The 24,514-nt window shown below is 32.8% G+C and overlaps 4 protein-coding genes across 7 annotated transcripts; 3 read left to right on the top strand and 1 right to left on the bottom strand.

Moving 5' to 3' along the window:
* On the top strand, positions 1–1,806 carry LOC107431934 (NEP1-interacting protein-like 1). Of its 2 annotated transcripts, XM_060812092.1 has the most exons (5): positions 1–359; positions 683–835; positions 1,003–1,085; positions 1,181–1,345; positions 1,506–1,806. In XM_060812092.1, the coding sequence occupies exons 1-5, from the start codon at positions 47–49 to the stop codon at positions 1,650–1,652; spliced, it is 861 nt and encodes a 286-aa protein (XP_060668075.1). In that variant the 5' UTR covers positions 1–46; the 3' UTR covers positions 1,653–1,806. The 2 variants fall into 2 exon arrangements, with proteins under 2 accessions (XP_060668075.1, XP_015898462.3); XM_016042976.4 differs by lacking the exon at positions 1,003–1,085 and having other exon boundaries at positions 683–834.
* A 1,862-nt stretch (positions 1,807–3,668) lies between these two features.
* On the top strand, positions 3,669–6,067 carry LOC107431842 (reactive Intermediate Deaminase A, chloroplastic). The gene is made up of 6 exons (XM_016042851.4): positions 3,669–3,930; positions 4,344–4,459; positions 4,598–4,642; positions 5,423–5,496; positions 5,590–5,639; positions 5,805–6,067. The coding sequence occupies exons 1-6, from the start codon at positions 3,747–3,749 to the stop codon at positions 5,897–5,899; spliced, it is 564 nt and encodes a 187-aa protein (XP_015898337.2). The 5' UTR covers positions 3,669–3,746; the 3' UTR covers positions 5,900–6,067.
* Positions 6,068–6,862: 795 nt separating this feature from the next.
* On the top strand, positions 6,863–13,554 carry LOC107432084 (OVARIAN TUMOR DOMAIN-containing deubiquitinating enzyme 2). Of its 3 annotated transcripts, none has more exons than XM_016043147.4 (9): positions 6,863–7,059; positions 7,743–7,817; positions 7,942–7,987; positions 8,756–8,864; positions 9,025–9,116; positions 9,203–9,265; positions 9,681–9,799; positions 13,097–13,172; positions 13,272–13,554. In XM_016043147.4, exons 2-9 carry the CDS (start codon positions 7,753–7,755, stop codon positions 13,326–13,328), a joined length of 627 nt encoding a protein of 208 aa, XP_015898633.2. In that variant the 5' UTR covers positions 6,863–7,059; positions 7,743–7,752; the 3' UTR covers positions 13,329–13,554. The 3 variants fall into 3 exon arrangements, with proteins under 3 accessions (XP_015898633.2, XP_015898642.2, XP_015898651.2); XM_016043156.4 differs by lacking the exon at positions 6,863–7,059 and adding an exon at positions 7,123–7,188; XM_016043165.4 differs by lacking the exon at positions 6,863–7,059 and adding an exon at positions 7,253–7,382.
* A 573-nt stretch (positions 13,555–14,127) lies between these two features.
* LOC107431997 (uncharacterized) lies at positions 14,128–19,000 on the bottom strand. The gene is made up of 3 exons (XM_016043054.4): positions 18,268–19,000; positions 17,283–17,405; positions 14,128–16,239 (listed from the first exon to the last, which is right to left on the bottom strand). The coding sequence occupies exons 1-3, from the start codon at positions 18,688–18,690 to the stop codon at positions 14,680–14,682; spliced, it is 2,106 nt and encodes a 701-aa protein (XP_015898540.2). The 5' UTR covers positions 18,691–19,000; the 3' UTR covers positions 14,128–14,679.
* Positions 19,001–24,514: the final 5,514 nt, after the last annotated feature.

Below are 24,514 nucleotides of genomic sequence, written 5' to 3'. Positions count from 1 at the left end.
TGTATTTTGCATGTATTTGGTGAGCCTGCCTTGCTTGCCCTCTTAAATGCCAATTCCGCTTCTTACCCTTTATAAATACTTTAGTTTCTTCCACAAGTTCCCGAGGCAAAGCTCTGCTCTTTCTCACTCTCTCTTTTTCTCTCTCACTCTTCACTCTTCAAACATGTCGATTCCGGCTATCTGTCCAACGATGAAGGAGTGGTTTTCTGGAGCAATGAAAGTGGCATTTAGGTCCAAAGAAGTTTTTTCTTTGTGGGTTTTGGCTGCAACTTGTGGCTCTGGATCTGCGTCTAGGCCTTTGCTTAAACTGATTGTAAAGAAAATTATTTTTGCAGTCTTCACCTGCATTCTTGCATTAGGTATGTCTCTCTTGCTTTTTTTTCACTTTACTGCTCATATTTCCTATATGGTTTTGTTTTATGGTTATAAACCATGAACTGGTAGTTGCTTGATATGTAGTAGGCCAAGTTCTGTTTTTCTCTGTCTGAGTTTGAATTTGTTATCTCCATCAATTAAAATTGCATATACATATATAAATCTTGCTTCTACTTCACAAAAATATATTAGATTATTATCCTGCAGCAGATGAGAGTAGCAAATTACATGCTTTTCTTTTGTCAAATTTTATCCTCATCCTATTGGCTATTGTCAGTGGAAACTAAGATGGTGATTGGTTGTGTAGGAGGAGCCATTGTGGGAACCATTCTTGGAGCCATTAAAGGCCAAACGACAGAGACTGGATTTCTTAAAGGAGCTGGAATTGGAGGTCTGACAGGGGCCATTGCAGCCATTCAATTGCTGGATTCTGCGGTTGATGGTGAGCCATTGTCAAAGGTAATAACTTTAAGCTACTGTCCCGTGTGTATGTATCTCTGCAAGTAAAACTGTGTCATTTTCAAAGACTGGTTTATATTATTATATTAATATTTTCAAAAACACATTAAACACATCTAATTCCTTGTATTTAATCATAATTTTTTTTTTTATATATAATTTTACAAGCTGCACTGTTAACTAGTTTGGTAAATGGGAAAGTTTTCATGGAATGGATAAGTCCTGCATTGCTAAAAGCGTATCAATGGCAAGTAAGTCTTGTAATCAATCAGCCAATTTTTAGTTTCTATATTTTGTGTCTGTGATATAAGTTGAAAATCATAATTTTATGAAATCCATTGGGCAGGTTAGCACAGTGGAAACAAACTACAGAGAGATATCAGACATCTATGACATTGCTGCAATCAAAGGGTTATCTCAGCATTGCATTCAAAAACTTCCTTCACTGAAATACCATTCAAGCAAACTTCCTGATAATCCACATGACTTTTGTTGTTCAGTTTGCTTACAGGTTTGGTGCACAATATCAATCTTTAGTTGGCTTTGCAAAAAAAATAAAAATAAAAAATTGAGAATGCAAATAATTAAACATTTTGTTAATTTCTATACGCAAATCTCATTGTTTTTCTTGCAATTAAATTAAATTGTTTGGTGCTTTTTTCTATTTCAAGGAATGGAAAGAAGGAGAGTCTGTGAGAAGACTTCCCAAGTGTGGACATTTCTTTCACATGGAGTGCATAGACAAATGGCTGATGAGGCAGGTCTCTTGCCCTATGTGTAGAATCTATGTTTGTAATGATAATACCAGTGTGTCATAAATTACAATATTGGTACCAAACGGACCAAAACAGAAAAGTGAATGCTTTTTTCACTTTTGTGGGAAATGTTTATACACGACGGAATGCAATATTTTTTTTTTTTTTTTTTTTTGGTCATATAGTCTGTGTCTTTCTGCTGGACAGGTTTGCTTGAGATATTCAAATTCTTCATTGAACTTTTGGTGGGTGTGCTAATATTTTTCTCTTTTAATGAAAATGCATGAATATTTTCAAGTTCTTTAAGTTTCTTTAACCACCCACCATAAAATTTTCCAATCTTAACCATCTTATTTGTAATTTAATTTCCTAGCCCTGCAGTCTGACAGAACTGTTTGGGGGGTCTCATTCTCAACCAACGAAATAAAGAAATCCCAATAAAAGGTTGAATTTGAGGAAAGAAAAGAGGAAAAGTAATATGCACTATAATGATCAAAATGAAAACTTAGGAAAGAATATCTTCACTTTCATTCTATTCTTCTTTATAAATTGGAACACAAAGAAAATATGTTTAGTACAAAAATCAACATCAAGCTTCATCATCTTCATCCGATTTCATGTTCTCCATGTTTGCTATAAGACTTTTTTTTGCTTTCCATGGTGTTTTGAGAGTTAATCCATTGACATTCATCAATAATAAGCATTTGTCCATTTGGACTAATGACGAAATGATTGGAATCTAGAAATGGTAAATATAATCACGAGCCACATAAGAAAGTAAATTTAAATTATTTTGATAAAATTTCCATGAATCACAAAATTTCAAAACTATCGCTATCGTAATCAATTATTGTACAATCAAGATAGTACTGTGATTGATCAGATAATCACATTAAGTTTCTTCTGTCTAACAAAATTCCAAGAACTGTTATGTTTTGAGAAACTTGTGGGCGAAGTTAGGCATGTGAGTCAATCCATTTTTTATATAATTAATCCATTTCACGTGTTACCAGACAAGAAGTTGGATGATATTTTATATATATATATATATATATATAGAGGAAACTTTTTGCATTGCTTTATCAAAAAACTTGATTTCTGGTGATGATGGTGGATCAAATTAGCATCTTAGCTTTGAAGATAAACAATATGCAATATTATTGATATTTGAATAGTCTGGTGGCAAAACCACTACTTTTTCTTATAAAATTTGTTTAAATATCTTATTTTGAGGAGATATATATATATATATATATATATATATAGTATTAATTAATGACCCTTTGATTTTGTACAACTATATTTAACATTTTATATATAGATTTCCATTTAGGCTCTGTTTGGGAAGTATCAAAGTTAAAAGGAAAATTGAATATCGAAATTTAGTTTTTCAGGGTTTAGTTTTTGGAGAATTATTTTTTCTCTTGGTCTGTTTAGGAAGTAATAGGAAAGTTAGGATCTATAAATAATTAAATTTAATATTGTATAATAAATTAAGGACAAATATGTATTTTAAAAAAATTCAAAATTATTTTTTCTGAAATTTTTAAAATGACATCTATATAGGTATAAACAACTTTTCCATATATTTTCCTACATTAGTGGGAATCTAATTCCCTGGATTCATACTTTTCCACTTTATAATAAACATCCAAAAAAAATTACTTTTTAAAAGGAATTAGATTTCTACTAATTTTATTTTTATCTAAACATGCCGTTAGTTTAATGTCTATAGGTATTTTTCTACATTCAATACCTAATAATTTATATTTATATTTAAATAGTTGAATTTTAGTAGTTGAATATTGAAAGAATTGTATTTATTATTATTATTATTATTATTATTATTATTATTATTTGTTTCAATAGAACGGACAACTAAATTCAATGCATCTTGTATAATGATATTTAAAAATGAAATTGTAAAGCCTTTAGCATATACAAACCTAGAATTACAAAGAATTAAGTACGGGCTGGACCTAGTTCGGCCTGTTTGGTTAGACTAAGCTATGAACTGGACCGGGCTTATTCGGGTTGGGGGGCCTAATTTACGTCTCCAATTGAGCGCGAGTGAGTTCCACTTCCTCCACCAAACCTAGTAGTGACGCAGCCAGGCGACGGTGAGAGAGAGAGAGAGAGAGAGAGAGAGAGAGAGAAATGGCATGGTGTGCGGCGAGGACCTTCAACGTTCCGGCGATCGATGTGGGCGCACTGCGCACCCGAGCTCCTTTAGCCGTCGGAGTGGGCTTTGCCTCTGTGGCTGGCTCGAATATATGGCGATCCTCTTCTTCGATGAAGCGCTCTACGCCCTTTGCTTGCTTGGGCATTTCCACCGACACTCGTAAGTTCACCCAACTTTCTCTTCTTCAATTTCATGCTGTTTGGCTCCTCGGAAAATCCTCTGGATTCTGAATGAATATAATTTATTTGCTCCTTTTTGTTTCCGGAACATTGAAATGGTCGATTGGGTTATGTTGGGGGGCTAAGTTTGAGTCTTGAATTATGCAATATTTGTTGAAATATCTGAACTTTTTTACTAATTTTTAACGAATGCAGTACTTTGGCATTTGGCACAATTCGTTAGTATTTTTTTGTTTGGGTATGCAATTTGCAAGTACTTTTTTTATTTTTTTATTTTTAATTTTGAAAAGCAATAGAAGCAATTTGTTTTTATTTAACTGTTTGAAATTTTTATCCTTAAGACAAAAATTGTAATTGGTTTTTGATTCTTTTGTTTGTTCTTTGCCTTTGCAGGTATCAAAGAAGCTGTGAAAACAGATAAAGCTCCCGCGGCATTAGGACCGTATTCCCAGGCCATTAAAGCCAATAACTTTCTCTATGTCTCTGGCGTTCTTGGTCTTATTCCAGAGGTTTATAACATCATCATTTTTATGTTTGCTTGGGTTTTTGCTTATTAGTTATTACTATAATCTATTGCTGCCTGTATGTCCGTGTGTTAGTGTTATCACTGTACTTATTAATGTGTACGGTTTCTGCTCGAAACACAGACCGGAAAGTTCGTATCAGACAATGTTGAAGATCAAACGGAGCAGGTGTGATAACTGACCTGACCTCTAAAGTGTAAAATCTTCTTTCGTATATGTTTAAAAGTTAATTGGTCCTATAGTACTTTGGCTTTGCAAAACACAGTTTCAGGGTTTCTCCTGTATACATTATGTCATGAAACCACGTTCTGGGGTTGAGTGCATTGACTTCCTATTTTAGCATGATTTGAAGAATTAGTGAACCTTTCTTTTGAATTTATGAAAAACATCTGCTAATTTGAGTTGAATTACCCTGTTTTCTACCCTACTGAATTCTGAGTTAGGTTTGTATCAGAAATTCAGTAGCTGGCTCAGCCAGGCTTAATTTGCTGATGCTTTTTAGTTATTCATTCTCAATTTTAATACCTCTTAGGATGTTTTTGATGGCAAAATGTCAAAAGCTACCTCATTATAAAGGACTACAATGAAGCTAGTGTAAATGAAAAATGTGACCTGTTTGGGGTTTTGGCTGCCAGTGGGATATCGGTTGCTCTGGGGACATCTCTAGACACATTGGACTTAGTAAAAAGTGGCAATTATTCTTTCATGGCTACATGTAGCTTTCTCTGCAAGTTAGACATGCATATATGAATTCTTTTACGAAGTTCTCTGAATATATATATATATATATATTTATATTTTATGTTTCTTAATTGGTTTCTCTTTTCCTAAACTGTCATTGTTCGTTGTAAATTTTATAGCATTCTCTTGGACGTATCATTTTGGCAAGAAAATCCAGTTGCTAAACTACTAGTAATAGATTTATGATTGATCCATATTGAATTGCAGGTTCTGAAAAATATGGGGGAAATACTGAAAGCTGGTGGTGCCGGCTATTCTTCTGTGGTCAAAACAACAATCATGTGTGGATGCTTTACCTCTTTGCTCCTTACTTATATTCTGGAAGTGTAGATAAAGAGATCATAATCCTTTTCTCTTGGTGTTCTTTTTTGCAGGTTAGCTGACTTGAAAGACTTCAAGAAAGTTAATGAGATCTATGCTAAATGTGAGTTTCTAAAAAGTACTTTGAGTTTTGGCCATACTGCTTTGCTTTAAATATGGTTTCAAAATTGAACGGTGGCAAAAGAACTCTATTACATGTCTTTAGATGTCATGGAAACTGTATAATTTATCATTCAGCCAAGGTTAAAGGGTTTATTTTGCACTGCAGACTTTCCTTCGCCTGCGCCAGCTCGGTCGACATATCAGGTGGCAGCATTACCTTTGGATGCAAAGATTGAGATAGAGTGCATTGCATCACTGTAGCCTTCTAAACAGAAAAGCTATCCAGCAAATGCTTGAGTTAATATAAACATGAATGAGTCCGAGAATCCATTTTCTCCCTCACATTGTTGTTGTTTATAACATTATCAATGTGATTTCACTAGCGAACCGGTTAAGAGAGAATTAATCAAAGACCAGGACTTATGCGTTTTTTGGTTTTTGAGATTAGAATAATTTAGTTTCTTTTTTTTTTTTTTTTTTGGTTGAAAGATTAGAATAATGTAGTTAACTAATTATCATTGGCACTTCCCAATATACATAATCTAAGGTCCCAGGTCTTTTAAGTTTAGGGTTCTGATCTTTATAGCCCATACAAAGTTTTAAAACTCTTCCTCGACCTCAATTAAAGATGCAAAGGTGAGAACTTGAATTTGGATTGGCAACACGAAATCCGGTAATTTGACAAAACAAAATTCCTTTTTTGAAAAAAATAAAATAAAATCATAAACCAAAGTAATGAGTATGGTTGTATATTTTAACAAATCTTCTTTTTTTTTTTTTTTTTTTTTGGCTTATTCTGTGAAATTTTATTATATGCTGCATGGATAGAACGATTCACTTCAATCAAAGTCAAATATGACTTTTCGAATGTTAGTTCATTTTATAAATATAAAATACTCTAATTGAATTTTGAATCTAGTCTAGTCATATTTAAACGTGAAGCATATTTATTGAGATGATTTGAACAATTAATTTACATAGTATCTTTGTTTGCGGGGTACTCAAAATGTTGTTTTAGGTGACGATTTTTGACCTTCCCACCTCAATAATTTGATCTAATTTGATCAACCACCTAAAAAATAAAAAGCACCAAGTTAAGAGATCTAATCATATGATTCGAATTTCGAACCCAACCACCAAAAATAAATCAGTGGGGGCCAGGAAGAACGTGTACAAGTAATATCATGAAAAGTGGGCGCACGGACCCACTTGGTATACAAAAATTGAAATGCATCTAATCATATCCCAAGCAACGTTCTGCGCCTGCTTTTTAATTGTGACAATCAAAACAAATACCATAGCCACCGTCCCAAATAGCCCAAAATTCTCCAAAGCCGATAAAGCCACCACCTTGCTTCCCTCTCACCAACCATTTTCATCTTTTTATCACCCTTAAAAATACTAGATAGCTAAAACAGAAGGTGAGGATTTCCCAAATTTTATTCCTTTCTTGCACGCACATATATTTCTCTAATTGAGTTTCCAATTTTTATTTTTATTTTTTTTCTTTTTGCTGCCTCCTCGATTTCTTTACTTTAAAGCTATCCCTGGTACCATTACTAGACCTAGAGATTTGCTTAAAATGTTGTTTGTCTTCATGTTTGTTGAAAAAGCATGTTTCTTTTTGTCATTTTCTATGTTCAAGCTTCTGGGTTGCTCATAATTTTAGCTGCTGGTTCTTTTTATTAACTTTTGAATTGTGTTTTTGAATCGCGGTTGATTTCCTCTGTGAAATTCTATTAAGGTGGGGTTTGAGAAAATTTTCCCTGCTTTCTTTTTGTCTGTGTTGTTTATTTGGATAACTGAACATCCTCTTTTTATTATTATCATTATTTTTTAATTTTTAAGTTCATTTTTTAAAAAATAATATCTGAATGTGTATGTATTTAATTCATATAGTTGAATCTGATAGGTCTTTCTGCCTTAGTTTGTGAAGCTTTGAGGTCTCGCCCTACTTTTTTTTTTTCTTGAATAATGTTTCCGATAATCCTATTAGTTAGGAATTAGTCTTAAAGACTTATACATACTTATTGCTTTATAACTATTCCTTTTCCCTCTGTTGTAAGAAATATATAATATATCTGTGGATCGTTAAAATTGTTAGGTTCATACATATGGAAGGTATTGTGGTTAGAAGGGTAATTCCCTCAGACAATAGTTGCCTCTTCAATGCTGTTGGGTAAGCTTCATTTCACAAGCCTTCTATTTCATCCATTATTTTTGCAAGGAATGAAATTTGTAGTGTAGCAAGTTTGTGACTTTGATGTCTTTCTTTATTAATAACTTTTCTTCATCAATCACAGCTATGTCATGGACCATGACAAACAGAAAGCTTCTGAATTGAGACAGGTAATAATCTATACTTTTATGGTATCTCATATGTTCCTCCTTTGCAATTCAATCTAAATTTTAAGCTGCAGTAGCATATTTGAATGGTGCAACCACATATAATTTGAAACTTGTCTGTTGCAGAAACTGTTGTTATGCTCTGTGCATATCAACAAATGTAGTTTGCATTTGCATCCATTTAGTTGATAAGTTATCTATGAGGAGGAAGTGGTCTTGCAACATTGCATATTAGACTTTTTTCATATGTTTATATCTTAGTATTTATGACAGTTGCACCCACATATTTCATCCGACTGAAGATCTACATGTCGAAGGGATAAGAATGTGTTATGTATAATATAGGTCGTCAGACTTTAGATTGAGATTATCATTTATTTCATTTTTCGTATTTTCACCATGGACCTTTTCTTTAATGTATGCAATTTAATAGCATAATCTTTTTGTTATTATTTGTCCTTTTAACAAATTATGTTTGAAATTATGTCAATGGAAAAGTTCATATTCCATTGCAATGTTTTGATTTAGCTTTATGTCTACTAGCATAAGTTGAAGGCCAGATGGGAATTCTTTAACATAAGTTTCATCTTTTAATCGTGCCATTGTCTTGCTTAGATCTAATTGATTCATCACAAGGCATGTGAGCCTTCAAGAGAATCACGGGTTCATACTTACTAATATCCTTCCTCTTTCATAATTAAGTATTCCTTAACCAATGACATAATTTTCCTTTTTTATTTTCATGTTTATCATTTCCCTTAATTTATGAAGGTTATAGCTGCAACAGTGGCAAGTGATCCAACAAAATACTCCGAAGCATTTCTTGGCAAGCCCAATGGAGAGTACTGTGCATGGATTCTGGACCCAGAGAAGTGGGGAGGTCTGTTGAACTTCATCCTGTTCAACCAGTAATATGAAAATCGAACAACCATAGCCATTGACATTGAATTCTCTTAAATATATATATATATATATATATATCGTCTCTATGACATTTAAGTGTTTTTCTGCTGACTGGTATTTTATATTCTGCTATGAAGGAGCTATTGAGCTATCAATATTAGCTGATTATTATGGACGTGAAATTGCGGCATATGATATCCAGACAACTCGATGTGATTTGTATGGACAGGTTAGAATTAGTAGTGAGTTCTCCTTAATCCAAATCCTGTCAACTTTTTATTGCTGAATATTTTTCTACCATTCTTGTTTTGATAGGAAAAGAAGTATTCGGAGAGGGTTATGCTGATCTACGATGGGCTGCATTATGATGCTTTAGCTGTATGTGCTTCTTCTTGTTCAATTTATTTTCCATTTCTAATTATTGTTGGTTGTCAATTTGATTCCGAAAGATTTGGCAATTCCCCTTGCTCCATATGCAGGAGCTTCTATTTCTTTTGTCATTTGTTGAGCCCAACATGGGATATCTTCTAGCCAACCATACAAACTAGATGGTCTTGTCTAGGTTTGGACGTATGGAAGAAATGGGTGGGAGGGAGACAAAAGTAACATCTAGCTTAAGCACATTTAATAGATATGTCAGTTTGAGCGGTGTAAAGTGATGGTTTTTATCTTTTTGGAGTTTCTGATGTATTTCCCTCATTTGTTTTAAGTCATATTTCCCTCATTTACATGTGACTCTTACTTGAACTTTCTGCTCCACGAATTACTTACTATGTACACTTTGATTGATCAGATGTCTCCCTTTGAAGGAGCTCCAGAGGAATTTGATCAAACTATATTTTCTGTACAAAAGGACAGGACCATAGGACCAGTTGAGGGGCTTGCTCTTAATTTTGTGAAGGATCAACAGAGGTAGTGTTTTATGACTTTATAGTGATCTCACGTGAATGAATGGCCAGCAACATAATTTTTTGTTTTTTTTGTTTTGTTTTTTTTTTTTTTTTTTTTTGGATCCAGTGCTACCCAAAAATGTCTTAACAGTCACATTGCATTTCTTTTAAGCTAATATAGTCTGGAATTTTTCTAGTCTCGAAATTTGCATATTCAGATGATCAAAGAATGTAGTCCCATAGGGGACAGTACACTGTTTCCTGAATTCAAGTTATGATCCTGAGTTGGAATCTTCTTATCCATGATCAAAAAGATGATCAAAGAATGTAGACCATCTGGCCTCCATGCTGCTTTTTTGGCAGTTTTTATCTCTACAAGTGTAGAGATAAAAAGTGTTTAATGGGACAATCAGATTGATACTATACACTAAGAACCTATTTTAAGAAGCTAAACAATGTGAAGTGACTGATTTTTAACATAAATTTCATATACAGTGACCTGAACTTAATGTCCAGAATGCCACGTGGGAAGGACAATTTGTTTTTTCGGACCCTAATAACTGACATTTTCAAGGTCAATTTGAGGGCAAAGCTTTCCATTTGTATCTGCATGCTCATTTAAAATAGTCAAGTAATTAATGGAAGTTGATGAACATAGCTAGTTCAGTATATAATTTGCTGCCAGATGATCAAGTGCTAAATGAAAGGCAGATACTCTTGACGTGATTTAGAACAGGTGGGAAAGAAAAAAAATATTGAAAATTAAAAGATAGGTTCTAGTCACACTAGAACAATTTTAGGAATCACTCCTAAATTCTCTAGACATCACACTTAGTATTGCTTTGCATCACACAAAACCAGAGAAATTAATCTAATAAAAATACTTGTATTATTAATCAACTATCTCATAAGATTATAGAGATCCTTTTTATGGTAAACCACTTAATAATATTAAAAAACTAAAATAATACCTAACAACATTAGGAAACTAATATAATAAGAAACCTAATTAAATAAGAAACTAATTAATAAAAGTTTCTAAAAATATAAGGAAACTAAAATAATAAAATGATTCTAATTAAATAAGGAAACTAAATTAGACCAAGGCTACTGAGATCCTTGAAAGGTAAATAAGCCCGTTTTCATTCTAGATTATTCCAAATCAAAGTTTGGACATTAGAATCTGATTTTTGTCTCCTTTGATTTGTTTTCAATTTGCAACAATTTCTTGTTTCCATCTTGCTTCAACTCCCCTAGCTTATAAAAACTCGATCCCACCTAGTTGATAGCATAAAGTTGCTTGCTCATGGAAGTTTGTATTGGATTTTAGAATTTCTTTGTCATAAAGAGAAAACTTTTAATTGTTTTCATTAATCTTTTCACTAAACAATGCAATAGGATGTCCTCCTTGTCCTATTAAATTTTTCTTGGGACACTTATATGCCATATGACCAGGCTGTCCATGCTTGAAACATTTGTGGTCTTTTTCTCTAAAATCAGCAATATTCAAAAGTAGATTCCTTGGAGTTTAATGGGCTGATTAGATGGTTGATTTGCTTTAATTCCAATGCTGTGATTCAGTGATGCATCAAGTCTCTTGGAACTTCCAAGATACTCCTCCAAATCCAAAAAGACTTGAAAAGCTTGCTCCAAGCTTTAGATGGGTTGTAACGATTCCTTTATAATGTCAGACCTCAAACCAGATTTAAATCTTGCAAGTATTTATCTTGGATCTTCAAGTATTTGGGTTCAAGTTTTCAGTACATCAAATTTTTGCATAAATTTAGCAACTGACATATTATTCTGCTTCAAGTTAATTGCTTGCTTGCATAACTTGTCATAATAATTGGTAGGCATGTATTTTTTCCAAAGGTTAGCTTTCATCTCTTGTCAATTACCAGTGGATGTGAGTCCCATTCTCTTTATGTCTCCTTCAACACCCCTCCATCAAATTTTGGCAAGACCTACGAGTTTCATTCTAGCAAATTTTACTCTCCGATCATCCATTTCATACCAATCAAATTATTTTTCAATGGAAGAAAACCAATTAGCAAATTCAGTTGGATTTATCTTACCTTCAAAATCCGGTACTTCAATCTTTACCCTCTTTATGATGTCCTCAAAAATACTGTGACATTCATGTATCAATTGAAACATATCTCTCATCCAATTAGATGTCTGCTGGGTTGTAGGAAAGGGTATTTAAGCAATTGTCTTTGCTGGCTGCTTCTCTTGATTTGTTATCATTGGCTTGAGGAATCTCATCTTGTACATTATTAGTTGAAGAACTACTAGGCCAAGATACTGGTGCCTCAATATTGTTAACCCGAACATTAAGAGACTCTACTTGTTTTACCATACGAATAAATAGTTCTTCGAATTGACTGCCAGTTATTTTGTCCATAAAACTCTTTCTAGATCGTGTAGTCATGACACTTTTTTTAAGCCAAATAAAACAATTTGATAACTGGGTACTATTCACGTATGGTAGTGTTCACATAACTACTGTTGACAAAAGGCTAGAAAACCTTGTTTTGATACTAAATATAACGTAGGACAGGTGGGGAAGAAAATAAAACTGAAAATTAAAAGATAGGCTCTAGTATTACACTAGAACGATTTTAGGAATCACTCCTAAGTTCTATAGATATAATACTTAGTTTTGATTTGCATCACACAAAAGGAGAAAAATTAATTTCAGAATAAATACTTGTATTATTAATCAACTGTCTCATAGGGTTATAGGGATCCTTTTTATAATAAAACCATGTAAGAACATTAGGAAATTAAAATAATGCCTAACAATATTGGAAAATTAAAATAATAAAAAAAATCTATACTAATAAGAAAATTAATTAAAAAAAAGTTCCTAAATACATAAAGAAACTGAAATAATAAAATAACTCTAATTAAATAAAGAAACTAAATTAGACTAAGACTAGCAAATAAGTCCATCTTCATCCTAGATCATTCCAAACCAACGTTTGGACTTTAGAATCTGATTTTCTTCTCCTCAGATAAGTTTTCAAGGGCTATTTTAAATTTGCAACAATTTCTTGTTTCCATCTTGCATCATGATGATTGCACTAAAATCATTTTCCTTTTGCCTCTTTCAATGAATTATCTGATTTTCCTTTAAGAAATTCTTGCCTTAAAGAAAATGTTCCTGAAGGGATTAGGGTTCTTTTAATAATTTTGTTTTTGATAAGCAATTCTTGAGTAGCTTTGTCCTTGTGAATTTCATTGTTCCGCTTTCTATTTTGCAATATTGATATTAATTATGCATATAGATAATAGATTCCATTCTGCTATTTCTCAGGAAAAGGAGTTACACAGACACTGCAAACTTTACCTTGCGCTGTGGAGTATGCCAAATTGGAGTAGTTGGCCAGAAGGTCCTTTTCTCTTCTTCTGGCTTCAGCTTTCTCTATGTGGTAGCCCACTTTATGATTTCCTTAGTTGGATCATACTGAGATATGTGATTTGATTTGCAGGAGGCTGCCGAGCATGCACAAGCAACAGGCCATGTCAACTTCCAAGAATACAGATAACAAAACCAGAATATAGACCCGATTGCATTGCAGTGAGCTTGCTTACACCAGGCGGCTTATTGGTTGTTGTATTTTATGATTCACCATAATTTGGCTTATTTAAAGACCCTATAATGTGGTTAGGCTATTTACCTCTGGAACTGTCAAATAGAATGTAACAATGAGATTCAGCCAAAAACGAATGTAACAATAGGATTTCTTTTCTTGAAATATATATTTATATATATATCACCTATATATATATATATATATATATAAACCGACCATTTAATTTCTTGTCTCAGCACCGCCTGGGAAAGTGGCTTTTAGCCACATAAAAGAACAATCATATCAAGGATTACGAAGGGGTTTTTGGTTGTGGATTTTGAGTCTTTTTGTGTTGATTTCTTTCATGATTATCATCTTTATTTTTCACTTCAAATTTATGCGATGGTTGGGACCCAATATGATGTGTACTTGTGGCTCTCAGTTGACATTCAATTTTCAACCGTAGAAGAAAAAGACGAGAAGCTTTGATAAGTTTTGAAATTACTTGTTCCTATCTTTTATTAGTCTTTAATGAGGTATGATATTCCTTTTCATTAAGAAAATTAAAATAAAATAAAATAAAAAATAAGACAAAATAATTTAAAAATTAAAACATATTTAATATGATATTTTCATTTAGACCCTTCTTTAAAGGCTTCCCCTTTAGCCGGCCATGAAGATTGGTTAACCATATCATATGCATGCAATGCAAATCTAGCATAAACTACCATACTGGAATTTTGCTAAGATCATTGTACTCAACAATTACAAGTACCCGCCCTGAAATTATCCTCTTCATCTTCCATTTTTCTGTAATAAATGCAAAGAAGCATCTCTGAAAATGATACTACATCTATTACAGACAGAGAACATAATGATTTTCAGTCTTTACCATGAATTTGCTTTTCCTCAAAATGATGACATTAAGACTTCTAAGTGACAGTACAAATGAACGGCTTGCTTTTCGGATCGATCAATAAATGCCATAAATAAACGGAAAATGTAGCTAGACATACATGATTTATGACAGAAGATAACCTGGCTGCTTCCCAATATCATTATTACCCGGATGCTAAGGTCTCGGCAGAAGCTAAGGATATAGAACTGTCTGCATAGCATATATTAATTGGAGGAAAATTGGTGAACTAGAAAATAAGCAAGTATTGGAGGCCAACCATGTCTACTTATTTCCAGGCTCCTCATAACCACCTTTAGCAGTTTCAAGTAGCAGAGAGGTACCTTCCGCAGGCAGAATTGAAACTACTTATTCCAATCTAGCTCTGTTTGTTAGTAATTTTGATGAGCAAGCAAGAACCAACCACTTCTAGATCTTCTGTTTAAGCACATGACGCAATTGGACCTTTTGACTTTCCATCCTTGCCTCTAGAAGCTTCGCTTTCAAACTATGTTTTTGTGCACCACGAGGTATGCACCCTTTCATCCCTAGAATGCGAGCATTCCCAGAGTCGGGAGAACTCCATTGCCCCACCAAATCTGATGGGCTAAACCCACCTTTACCAGAACCTCGATCCGGGGACATGATACCACCATTAGACATCCTCCCATTTGAAAGCCTGCCATTAATTCCCTCTACCGAGATTATCTTGTAGTTTTCCCCATTATTCGAACCAGATCTCCATAGCCTTGCTATGGATGATACCTTCTTCAACTGCTTTGTTGGTACTGAACATACTTCACTGATCTCAGTAATTGGTGTTTCTTCACCTGCATTATCTTCCCATTCTGTTCCACTTGCTGAGGCATTACTCTCGCGGTGATTATTGTTGACAGATGGGGCACTCCCTTCCGGTGAATAGCTAGATCCCTGATCCTCAACATGGCTTACAGTTTCCCATCCGCTCTCATCTTCTTCTATATCCCCGTTTTCATCAGTCAAAGTAATTGCATGTCTCTGAAAGCCGTTCTTATTGATCCCGTTGACTTCAGGACTCACCGTATGAATTCTTGACGCATGACTAGCAGGACTATAAGCAACACATGGTTCAATCTCTCTCTCATTTGTTTCACCAAAATTAACTTCCTCAAAAACAGAAAAGATGTCATCGGGATTCGGGGGCTCGTAGGAAAATTCCTTGATGTCTTGCACATTTATAGAAGCAGCAGCCTGTCTAAGCATTTCCGCCTCTTTTATGTCCTCATCTGGGGCCACACTTCTTGACCTTAGAAACTTCTCTAAATCTGTCACAAGCTTGTTCATCTGAGAATACTTATCTTCAAGTGCCACCTTTGCATCAATCAGTTTCATTTGAACACGTTCTTCACGCCAGACCTCAGCCGTCTGCAACATCTTTCTGTCTTCTTCAACTTCCTCTCTAAGTTTCATGGATTCCCTCTTCAGTGCTTCAACTTCGGCCTTGTCTTCTCCAATTTCCTTGGCAAGCTCATCACATACTTCCTCAATTAATTCTCTGGCCTTTCTTTCCTTTTCAAAGTCCTGCATATACCGCTTTGCTAATAACTTTGCATCAGCAAGCTCATTAACTAATTTGGAGTTCAATATTTCAATTCTTTGGCGATTCTTCCTTTCCCGGTTGAGGTCACCCTTCATATCATCAATAAATACACGGATTTTCTCATGCTCTCTGCTTCGCCACGAGGCCTTTTCCTCATTAACTTTCCTTAAGAAGTGCTCAAGTTTCTTTTTTGAGGACCGCCGCTCAGTCTCGAGCTCCTGAATGCGAATTCGAGCCTGCTCTAGTTCAGCTTCAAGTGCAGAGACCATAGATACAGCTCTTACTTGTTCGTCGAGCCTTTTCATTTGGTTGTAAATCTGGCGTACTTCATCCGATGTTTTCAGACAGACAGGGTTCCACTTCGTTGCCCCCTCCATGGCAGAGTTAGAAAATTGAAATGGAGGTTGAAGCTAAAGAATGAAACAAAAAGAGGAAACAAACACATATTAGCATTAGAGCCTGCAGGAGACAAACTAAAGAGAAAAAGAAAAAGATCAAGACTGCTGATTATAAGATATCGTCCTACAGATAAAAATAATAATTATGGTCATCAGAGTTTCTATACTCGGCCAGAATATTTCCAAAACTACTTTTAACTTTCCTTACTGAGTTCAAATGATTTTTGTTCGCTAGTTCTTGTGCTCTATTGATAGAAAGTTTGATATAGGTGTAAGTTGCAGGACGCAAGTTTATTTGCAGAAATTTTGTTGTCTTTAGATACTGAAGTACTGGTTTATCCTTAAAGCTAATTTTGACAGCTCCGAGGTCACATGTTGATATTGTCACATGCAAAACTTTCAATAAAAATTCAGGTTACTTAAGAAAGAAAGATATTACACGAATCTGACAATTTGGCTAGATCTTTATTAAACTAAGAAACAGCCCATGACCACTCTCCAGTTCAAATGATCTTTAAAACATAAATCAATAGACCAATTTCCAGACCATTTTGTGCAAATGATCTTGATGCATATAAAATGGTAAAGCTATGACGTTCATCTCTATTGAATGCATTCCACAATATTATCATCTACGTGTTAAACAAATACCATTTGCACAAGCGGTGCTTATGGTTTAAATATAATTTGATTCCCACATGGAAATTCCTAAGGAAAAACTGCATCGATCAAATACTGTATATTCTATTCCGATGGACAAGAATTATGTATACTAAAAATAAATTTAACACAAGTACCAAGAAAACCATTATGATGATTACAAATGTCAATCTATGGGGAAGTAAATCATCCAAAAGGAAAGTAATACACTTTATATGCAGATCCCGCCAAGCAGTGCAGTGTCGAAATGGAACGTGTGCCACATGCACATGCTAATAAATGGATTGTACGTGTGTATCATGCTTCATTTTCCACTTATAAAAATTTAGCATTCTCTAGATCCAATAGATCATTGCCAGTTTATGGTTCAGTCACGAGTTAAGCCAGAAACAAACCTTGCAAAAGAATCCATTCCTTAAAGTGGAACTAGGGCTTTGTAGATAGTCCTTTGCTTCAGAAACATACATCTTGCCATTGCTAGGGCGAAGAAATGGCTCCCCACCATGGTCAACACCAGGCTGTAGATAACAACTTAACAATAAATTTCGAATCTCCAGACTCTAACAGTGCAAAATAGCCAACTATTTCAAAATCCAAAAAGAACAGCAAACCAACAAATATACTGTCTTGAAAAGTTATTAAATATTGCAATAAATGCCATAACATTGTAACTTTTGGATCACGAATACTAAGTACAACAGATTTAGATTATGTGCAAGAAACATTATTAGTCTTATCAAGGAAAGCGTGCATGCAAATTTCTCAACCACCAATTAATTGGGAGTGATCAAAAGTAACAGAAAATTTCTTTAAACAGAGAATTGAAACCCACCTAAAGAGAAAGAGTAAATAAACCTTACATGATAATTATAAACAATGAATACCAATTTCATCAAATAAACACTGTAGAACATATTTCTTCCCCACAAAAATTAATCAATCATGAGAGCCCTTTTAGACTAAAATTTGATTCTTTTCGCCATCAAATACACTCTACACAAACTTGTTCGAAAAAGCTTATTTTTAATGACCCAAAAAAAAAAAAAAAAAAGAGAGAGACTTAAAAGAAAAACCCAGTGAATAATCACAACAACTTAAAAGAACATATTAAACAAATTTAAATTGCAAAATTGAAGAGTAATAGATATATTAAGAAAGAGTAAGCCTTATAATCAAATTAAACAGAACCAAAAACAGCTTCAAGATCACACATTTTACTTATTAGATTAAACAGGACCAAAATGCTTCAAGATCACGCATTCACTCAAAAAGTTTTCCAACACAGTCAACCCAAACTTGTCAGATCTTAGCAAACACCGAAAAAATAAAAAATATAAAAAAAAAAAAAAGAGTTCCAAATATCCATACAAACAATCTTACCTGAAACCCTAGCTGACCATTCTTTCCCGCGGAGGCGACCACCGCCTCCGGCAGCTGCAGCCGCCATAAACCAGCGGCGAGCTTCCTAGCAGAAACCGTGGACTTCCGATCCTTTCGGCCAACGCTCCGACCACCCTCTTCCTTATCCTCATCCTCCAGAACCTCACCATCATCCTTCTCTCTCTTCCCCTCATCCTCGATCTTCCACTTCAGTAGAGGCGTCTCCGGCCTGCTCCGCTTTCCACTCTGAGGCCCCGTCACTCGCACACGTGCGAAACCAGGAGTCCTGGCTTTTCTCCGAGCGGGTGGTTTCCAGGTAGAGGGCCTATGGTGGAGATCCGAGTCCTGTGTTGGGTTTAGGGTCTTGGACGAGAAGTTCGCCGGAAATGTCGGCGCACCGCGGGACTTATCCGATATCTTCATGATCGTCTCCAGCGAGATTCGGCCATTGTAGGGAGAGAAAGAGACAAAATAGTCTCTTTTTTTCTATTGCAGAGTAAAAAAAAAGAGAGTGATACGCGTGCAGTGCGTGCGTATGCGTCGGAGAACGTGATTGTGTGTGTGTGTGTGTGTGTGCGCGTGTGTGTGTGTGTGTGTGTTTGTTTCTTGGGAAAATGAAGAAGAAAATAAAAGTACAGACGAAGAAGAAGAGCTCCGAGAGAGAGGAGAGAGAAGAGTGTTATGCTTCTCCTTCAGGGACTTTTGCTGTGGAGAAAACGACGCGTTTTTTTTTTTTTTTTAATTTTTATTTTACATCTACTAAGTACACCTTTACTCTTTTTCTCTCTCTACGGTCAACGTGTATCTTAAAGCTTTTCCTTCTTGGATTTCGCGGTTCAGACCCTGAAAACGGTGCCGTTTTTAGCGTGTCTCAGTCCTGACAACCCCCACACGCTCCATTTTGTGTCCCGGCGCTAACGGCCAAAATAGACGTTGTAATTTGAATCATTCTCTCTTACGACGTCGTCTTTTTTTCTTTTTCCTTTTTTCTTTTTTTCCATAAGCATGCTTTTACATTTTTTTTTTTTTTTTGATATCCATGCTTTTACAATTATTACTTTCTTTTTTGTTATTATTATTATTATATACCCTATATATTTTTTATTTTTTTCTATGAATTTGCTTATAGGGAATGAAAATGTTATTTGTCTTCTTTTTCTTGTTTTGTTTTGTTTTTTCTTCTTTTTACACCAACCTCATATATATATATACATGCATATAATAATATTATAGGGATATTATTTTAATTGATATAAACTGTACGCAAGTGGTATTTAACTATTTATATATGTTGACAAAAATGGATTACCATGGATGTGAAAGCATATATTGCATTTACTGCCACCAGAGTTACATATTATTATAAAGTTTCTAAATTATATGTCTAACCAATAATATTATTGTCTTTGGATTCCCCCAGTGCTGCCCCTCACCCCGGTCATGTGTAACATTTTAGTATATACGTATTGATCCTCCCAATAATTTTAATAGAGAGATGTACATTTTTGTTTTTCCTTCCTTGAAAACAATAATAAATAAATATATATATATATATATGTATATATATTAATGTATTATCAATTAATAAATAAATAAAAGCTTTGTAAATCATCCGGGTTATTTTATCTTAAAAAAGAGTTCCAAATTTAAACCATATTTTCATCAAGGTATCTCAATTTCAATGTTACAATAGATATAAACAGCAATTTGCCTTGCTTTTTTTAAATAGACCATATTATACATTATAACAGGCATTTATGGGTTTATCATTAATTCTCTGTGATCTAAAAATTTATACAAGAATACCCAAGAGGATAATATAAATTTATTCACCTGAAAGCTAGTGCTATCAGACAATTAGAAAGTTGTTAAATGACACACACAAAACTAGTTTTCCGCAGTACTGTTGATTTGAAAGCTACTTAATGTTGATTTGAAAGCTACTTAATACTTCCCAAGCTTCAATCACATCTTGTTTCCATCATAAAGTTTAGTGCCAAAAGCAGGCCCCACATAACGTGTAAAACATTAATTAATTATTTTGCATGCAAAAAAAAAAAATATATATATATATATCTATATATTTTTATAATAGAAAAATAGTGTGGGAAATAGATGTCCACCTGTCGTCTCAAATCGATCAAAGTGAATACACAGAGAGCTAATGTCATTAGCAAAAACACTTTGAGATTTTTTAGTTAAAAAAAAAAAAAAAACACTTTTGAGATTTTTTGGGAGAAGTTGTATATAGTACAGTCTCTCACGCGCACAGATCTACTTACTTGTTCTCCTTTCTGGGCTTTCTGAATATAATAGTTTAGTCCCACATCAGAAAAGGCATCCGAGGGAGTCACCACGTGGCTTTTCATGAGTTTTACACGTGGCAGACAAGGACAAAATTTACATGCAATTCCTTTTTTTTTTATTTTTTATTTTATTTTTTGGGTGTAAACCGACGAAATGCCACCACCCACATGGGTTTTGGCATTCTTTTGAAGGAGGGTCTCACTTGGTTTTGTGAGCCAATGGAATATTTTATATGTAATATATACAGGTCTTTGGCTTTGGTTGAGATCTAAACCCTAATTTATCGTTCCTATATATAAAATATGCATAAGAAAAACTCAATTAGAGTAGCTAGGAGAGACCAAAAAGGTTCCTAATAAGTAATATATATATATATATATATATTTTTTTTTTTTTTCTGGGAAAATTGTTTAACGGCTACTAATGTATGTGTCTTGACCGTCTGAGTTTAAAAATATTGATTCCATCTTTTGGTACAAGAAGATCATGGGCACCCATTAAAAAAGACATCATGTGTATTATATATTAATTATTGAATTATATTATATATATTGTTGGGTCATCTAACCATGCAGATTGGAGAATGGGTCTTGATGGGATTCATGGAATTTAAAAGTGATTGTGGGGCCAAGGTACCACGGGTCCTGATTGATGTGGGGGCCTCACCGTTTGGTATAAATGGTGATACAATTCAGAATCATATCTCAACTGCATGGACTCCTGTCCTTTGTCTATCATAATAAGCTGTCCACTTTGCACACCACTCATATTTCTAATACATTACTGTTCTTTTCCACTTCTAAACTTTAAAGAGCAGATGTTATATTTTATTTAATCTATTAATATATTTATTAAAAATATATACATCATTATTTAAATCGTTAACATATTAATATAATTTATAAACAAAAAATTAATTTTTTAAAATATAAATATTATTAAATATAAACCGATTAGATAATGATATATATATACATATTTAATATATATATTGATTAACTAAATGATGCTTACAGTATTATTCATCTTCAAATATATATATATATATATTTAGGTTACATATATGTATTTTTTGCTTACCATTAAACTTTTAGTCTCTAAAAAACATAATTTGTCACGGAAAATTTATGTTCTAGTTTCAGTTCATTTATACGATATATTTTTTTAACATAATAGCAGTGCATGTCCGGATGAAACAATAAAAAACAAAGTCTCCTACTTTATATAATATAGTATAATATAACCTTCTATACAAGAAAATAGAGGATGAATTTTTTTTTTTTTTTATTTTTTTTTTTTGGTTGTTGTGTGGGTGGCTCTGAGAGGATGAAAGTTGTTTTGCCGGAGACATAGAAGGAGCAGGTAGACCCTACCTTTTTGGAGGCATCAAACCGGTTAAAAAACCAAGTTAATTGGCCACACAGTCGTAATAAACAAAAAAAATAAAATAATATTCCAACCTGATTTTGGAAAATGGAAATTCTTATCCTTTATATATGCAACAATAAATAAAATGTGAATTTTCCACAATGAGATCTCATGAGTCTTCTCTTTTTATACCCTTTCAATTAATTAACAAAAAAAAGTATAGTACAAATTTTGATCATCATCCACAAAAATTGAAGTTCGCGTATACAATGTACGTACGCTATCACTTCACGTGGGGGAAAAAACAAAAAGAAAAAAAAAAAAAAGAGTGATTTCTTTTGCTTTTTTCCTGTTTATTTTTTTTGGGCATACAATTAATTCTCTACAGATAACTAATTAATAAAAGCTGCTTGGAAAATTTAATTAAATTCCCTTCTCATCAAACCCTGTCAAAGCGTTCGTGTCTAGTATTGCAGCAATTGGCAGTTAAGGTGTTGTGCTATAAACCTTAACTCTCACTTTCAATTTATCTATATTGGCATTGAAGCTGCATAAATCTGAACCACGGGACCAATGTTAAAAAAATAAAATAAAGATAAAATATAATAAAATATTAAAAAAAAATTACAACAGAAGAAAGTAGCCGCATATATATATATATATATATATAAACAAATACACACATTTTATATAATGTTTCCATAAAAGAAAGGGGGCGTTAAATCGTCAAGATGGCGCCAAAACACTGTTCGTCGCCAATTTATTATTTATATATATATATATATATATATATATTTTTAAAATTTTAAAATTTTACAACAACCCTTAATATTATAATATTTTTATAATTTTTACCTCAAAATTATATTTTCAATAGAATTAATTACTTTTTGCTACTAAAAAACAAAAATTTTGCATTTGTCCTATATTTTCAATTTAATATGAAGTATAATTAATATATAAATAATACAAAATGTTAATTACAATATAATAATAGTAATACAACAAATAATATAAAGAGCAGATAAAAGGAATACTTTTTTTAATGTCAGAAAGAGTGTAATAAGTTGCAGGAAAAATACTGTTTGATGTGACATTCGCACCATTTTAGTGCAAAATTTGTATTATTTTGGGGTAATGAGTTAGACGTGCTCTTAGACAATCTATTCACCTAAAAAAATGAGTATGTAAGAGAATCCAATATTGCTTAGTTTCCGATAGTGAGGATATATATGTAACACACAAAATGAGGCACAAATTAGATATTTAATTTGATAATTGATGTTAATTTTTTTTTTCAATCATCAGATTACATTTAGGATCAAAAATTAAAAATTTAGTAATTATCAAGCTTTAATAAAGTTTAATTTCTCTAAATAGAATGTTAACTTATTATTAAACTCACATGTGATCACTTTTAAAATTTTAAATTTAATATTTAATGTAATATAAAAACTAATAAAAAAAATTTAATTGTTAAAACCATCATGTCGTTATGTTATAAATATGACTATATATATGTATATATATTACTAAAGTTAGAAAGATTCAAAATGAAAAAAAAATAAAATATATATATATATATATATATATATTTATTGAAACATAGTTGATTCTAAAAATTTAAAGTTTTAAAGTGGTAGGAAATAAATTTAGATAAGAGTTTGACGGAAAGAGTTTAATTATAGTTGATTCTGAACTTTTGAACTCCGAAAGAACTTTTAGAAAAGGAAAATGGAAGATAGAGAATGAGAAATACAATTATTTCTATTGATATCTCTATAAACTTTAAATATTATAAATATCAATTACTCTTATATATAGAGCTCACAAAATACATCAATACATAATTATAGCAGAGATTGTAGAAGCTACACAAGGGAGGTCAATTAATTTATATCTCTATGATTTGACATGCTTGATTTTGCCTTGATTACTCTTGTTGACTATTGGAATTAATCTAATTGATACGTGTTAATTGATTTGTTCAACAATTAACATTAAACAATTAACATTAATTTTAAAAACTTAAACGGTTAGAAAAAAAATTAGAGTCTTGTTATTTATTATAAATGATGATTGTTATCATCTTATGTGATAAATTTTAATTGAAACATTTAATTTTATTATTTTTTTATTTTAAAATCCTAAAAATGAATTCTTGAATGCTTTCTATTTAAACTAGTAATCATTTACTTAGTGGGTAGGATAAGCAACTCATATATATATATTAGAGAAATTATGGATTTGAGACACAAGAGGAAATGATAAAAAAAAAAAAAAAAAAAGGTTGCGTGATGGGTTGGGAAGAGGTTATATATCTATGTGGATGGATTAATATTAAATTAAGTAATGCTATTTTCACTGAAAATCAAATTGCAAAGTCCACTTTAGATATGATTTTTGCGGCTACCTTTTATTATAAATAAATATATAGCATTTTTGGTGAATACAGATATATGGCTACCCATTATGATAAAAATATATGATACATATCGTGAAACCCAACTGCCTCTCAATTGATATTCCTCTAATTTATTAGTTATTTTTGACGTACATACGCTTGAGTTGT

This window comes from Ziziphus jujuba, chromosome 1 (genome assembly GCF_031755915.1).
Source record: "Ziziphus jujuba cultivar Dongzao chromosome 1, ASM3175591v1".
Classification (NCBI taxonomy): Eukaryota; Viridiplantae; Streptophyta; class Magnoliopsida; order Rosales; family Rhamnaceae; genus Ziziphus; species Ziziphus jujuba.
Note: the sequence above shows the minus strand (reverse complement) of the source record. Positions and strands in the feature narration are given on the sequence as shown.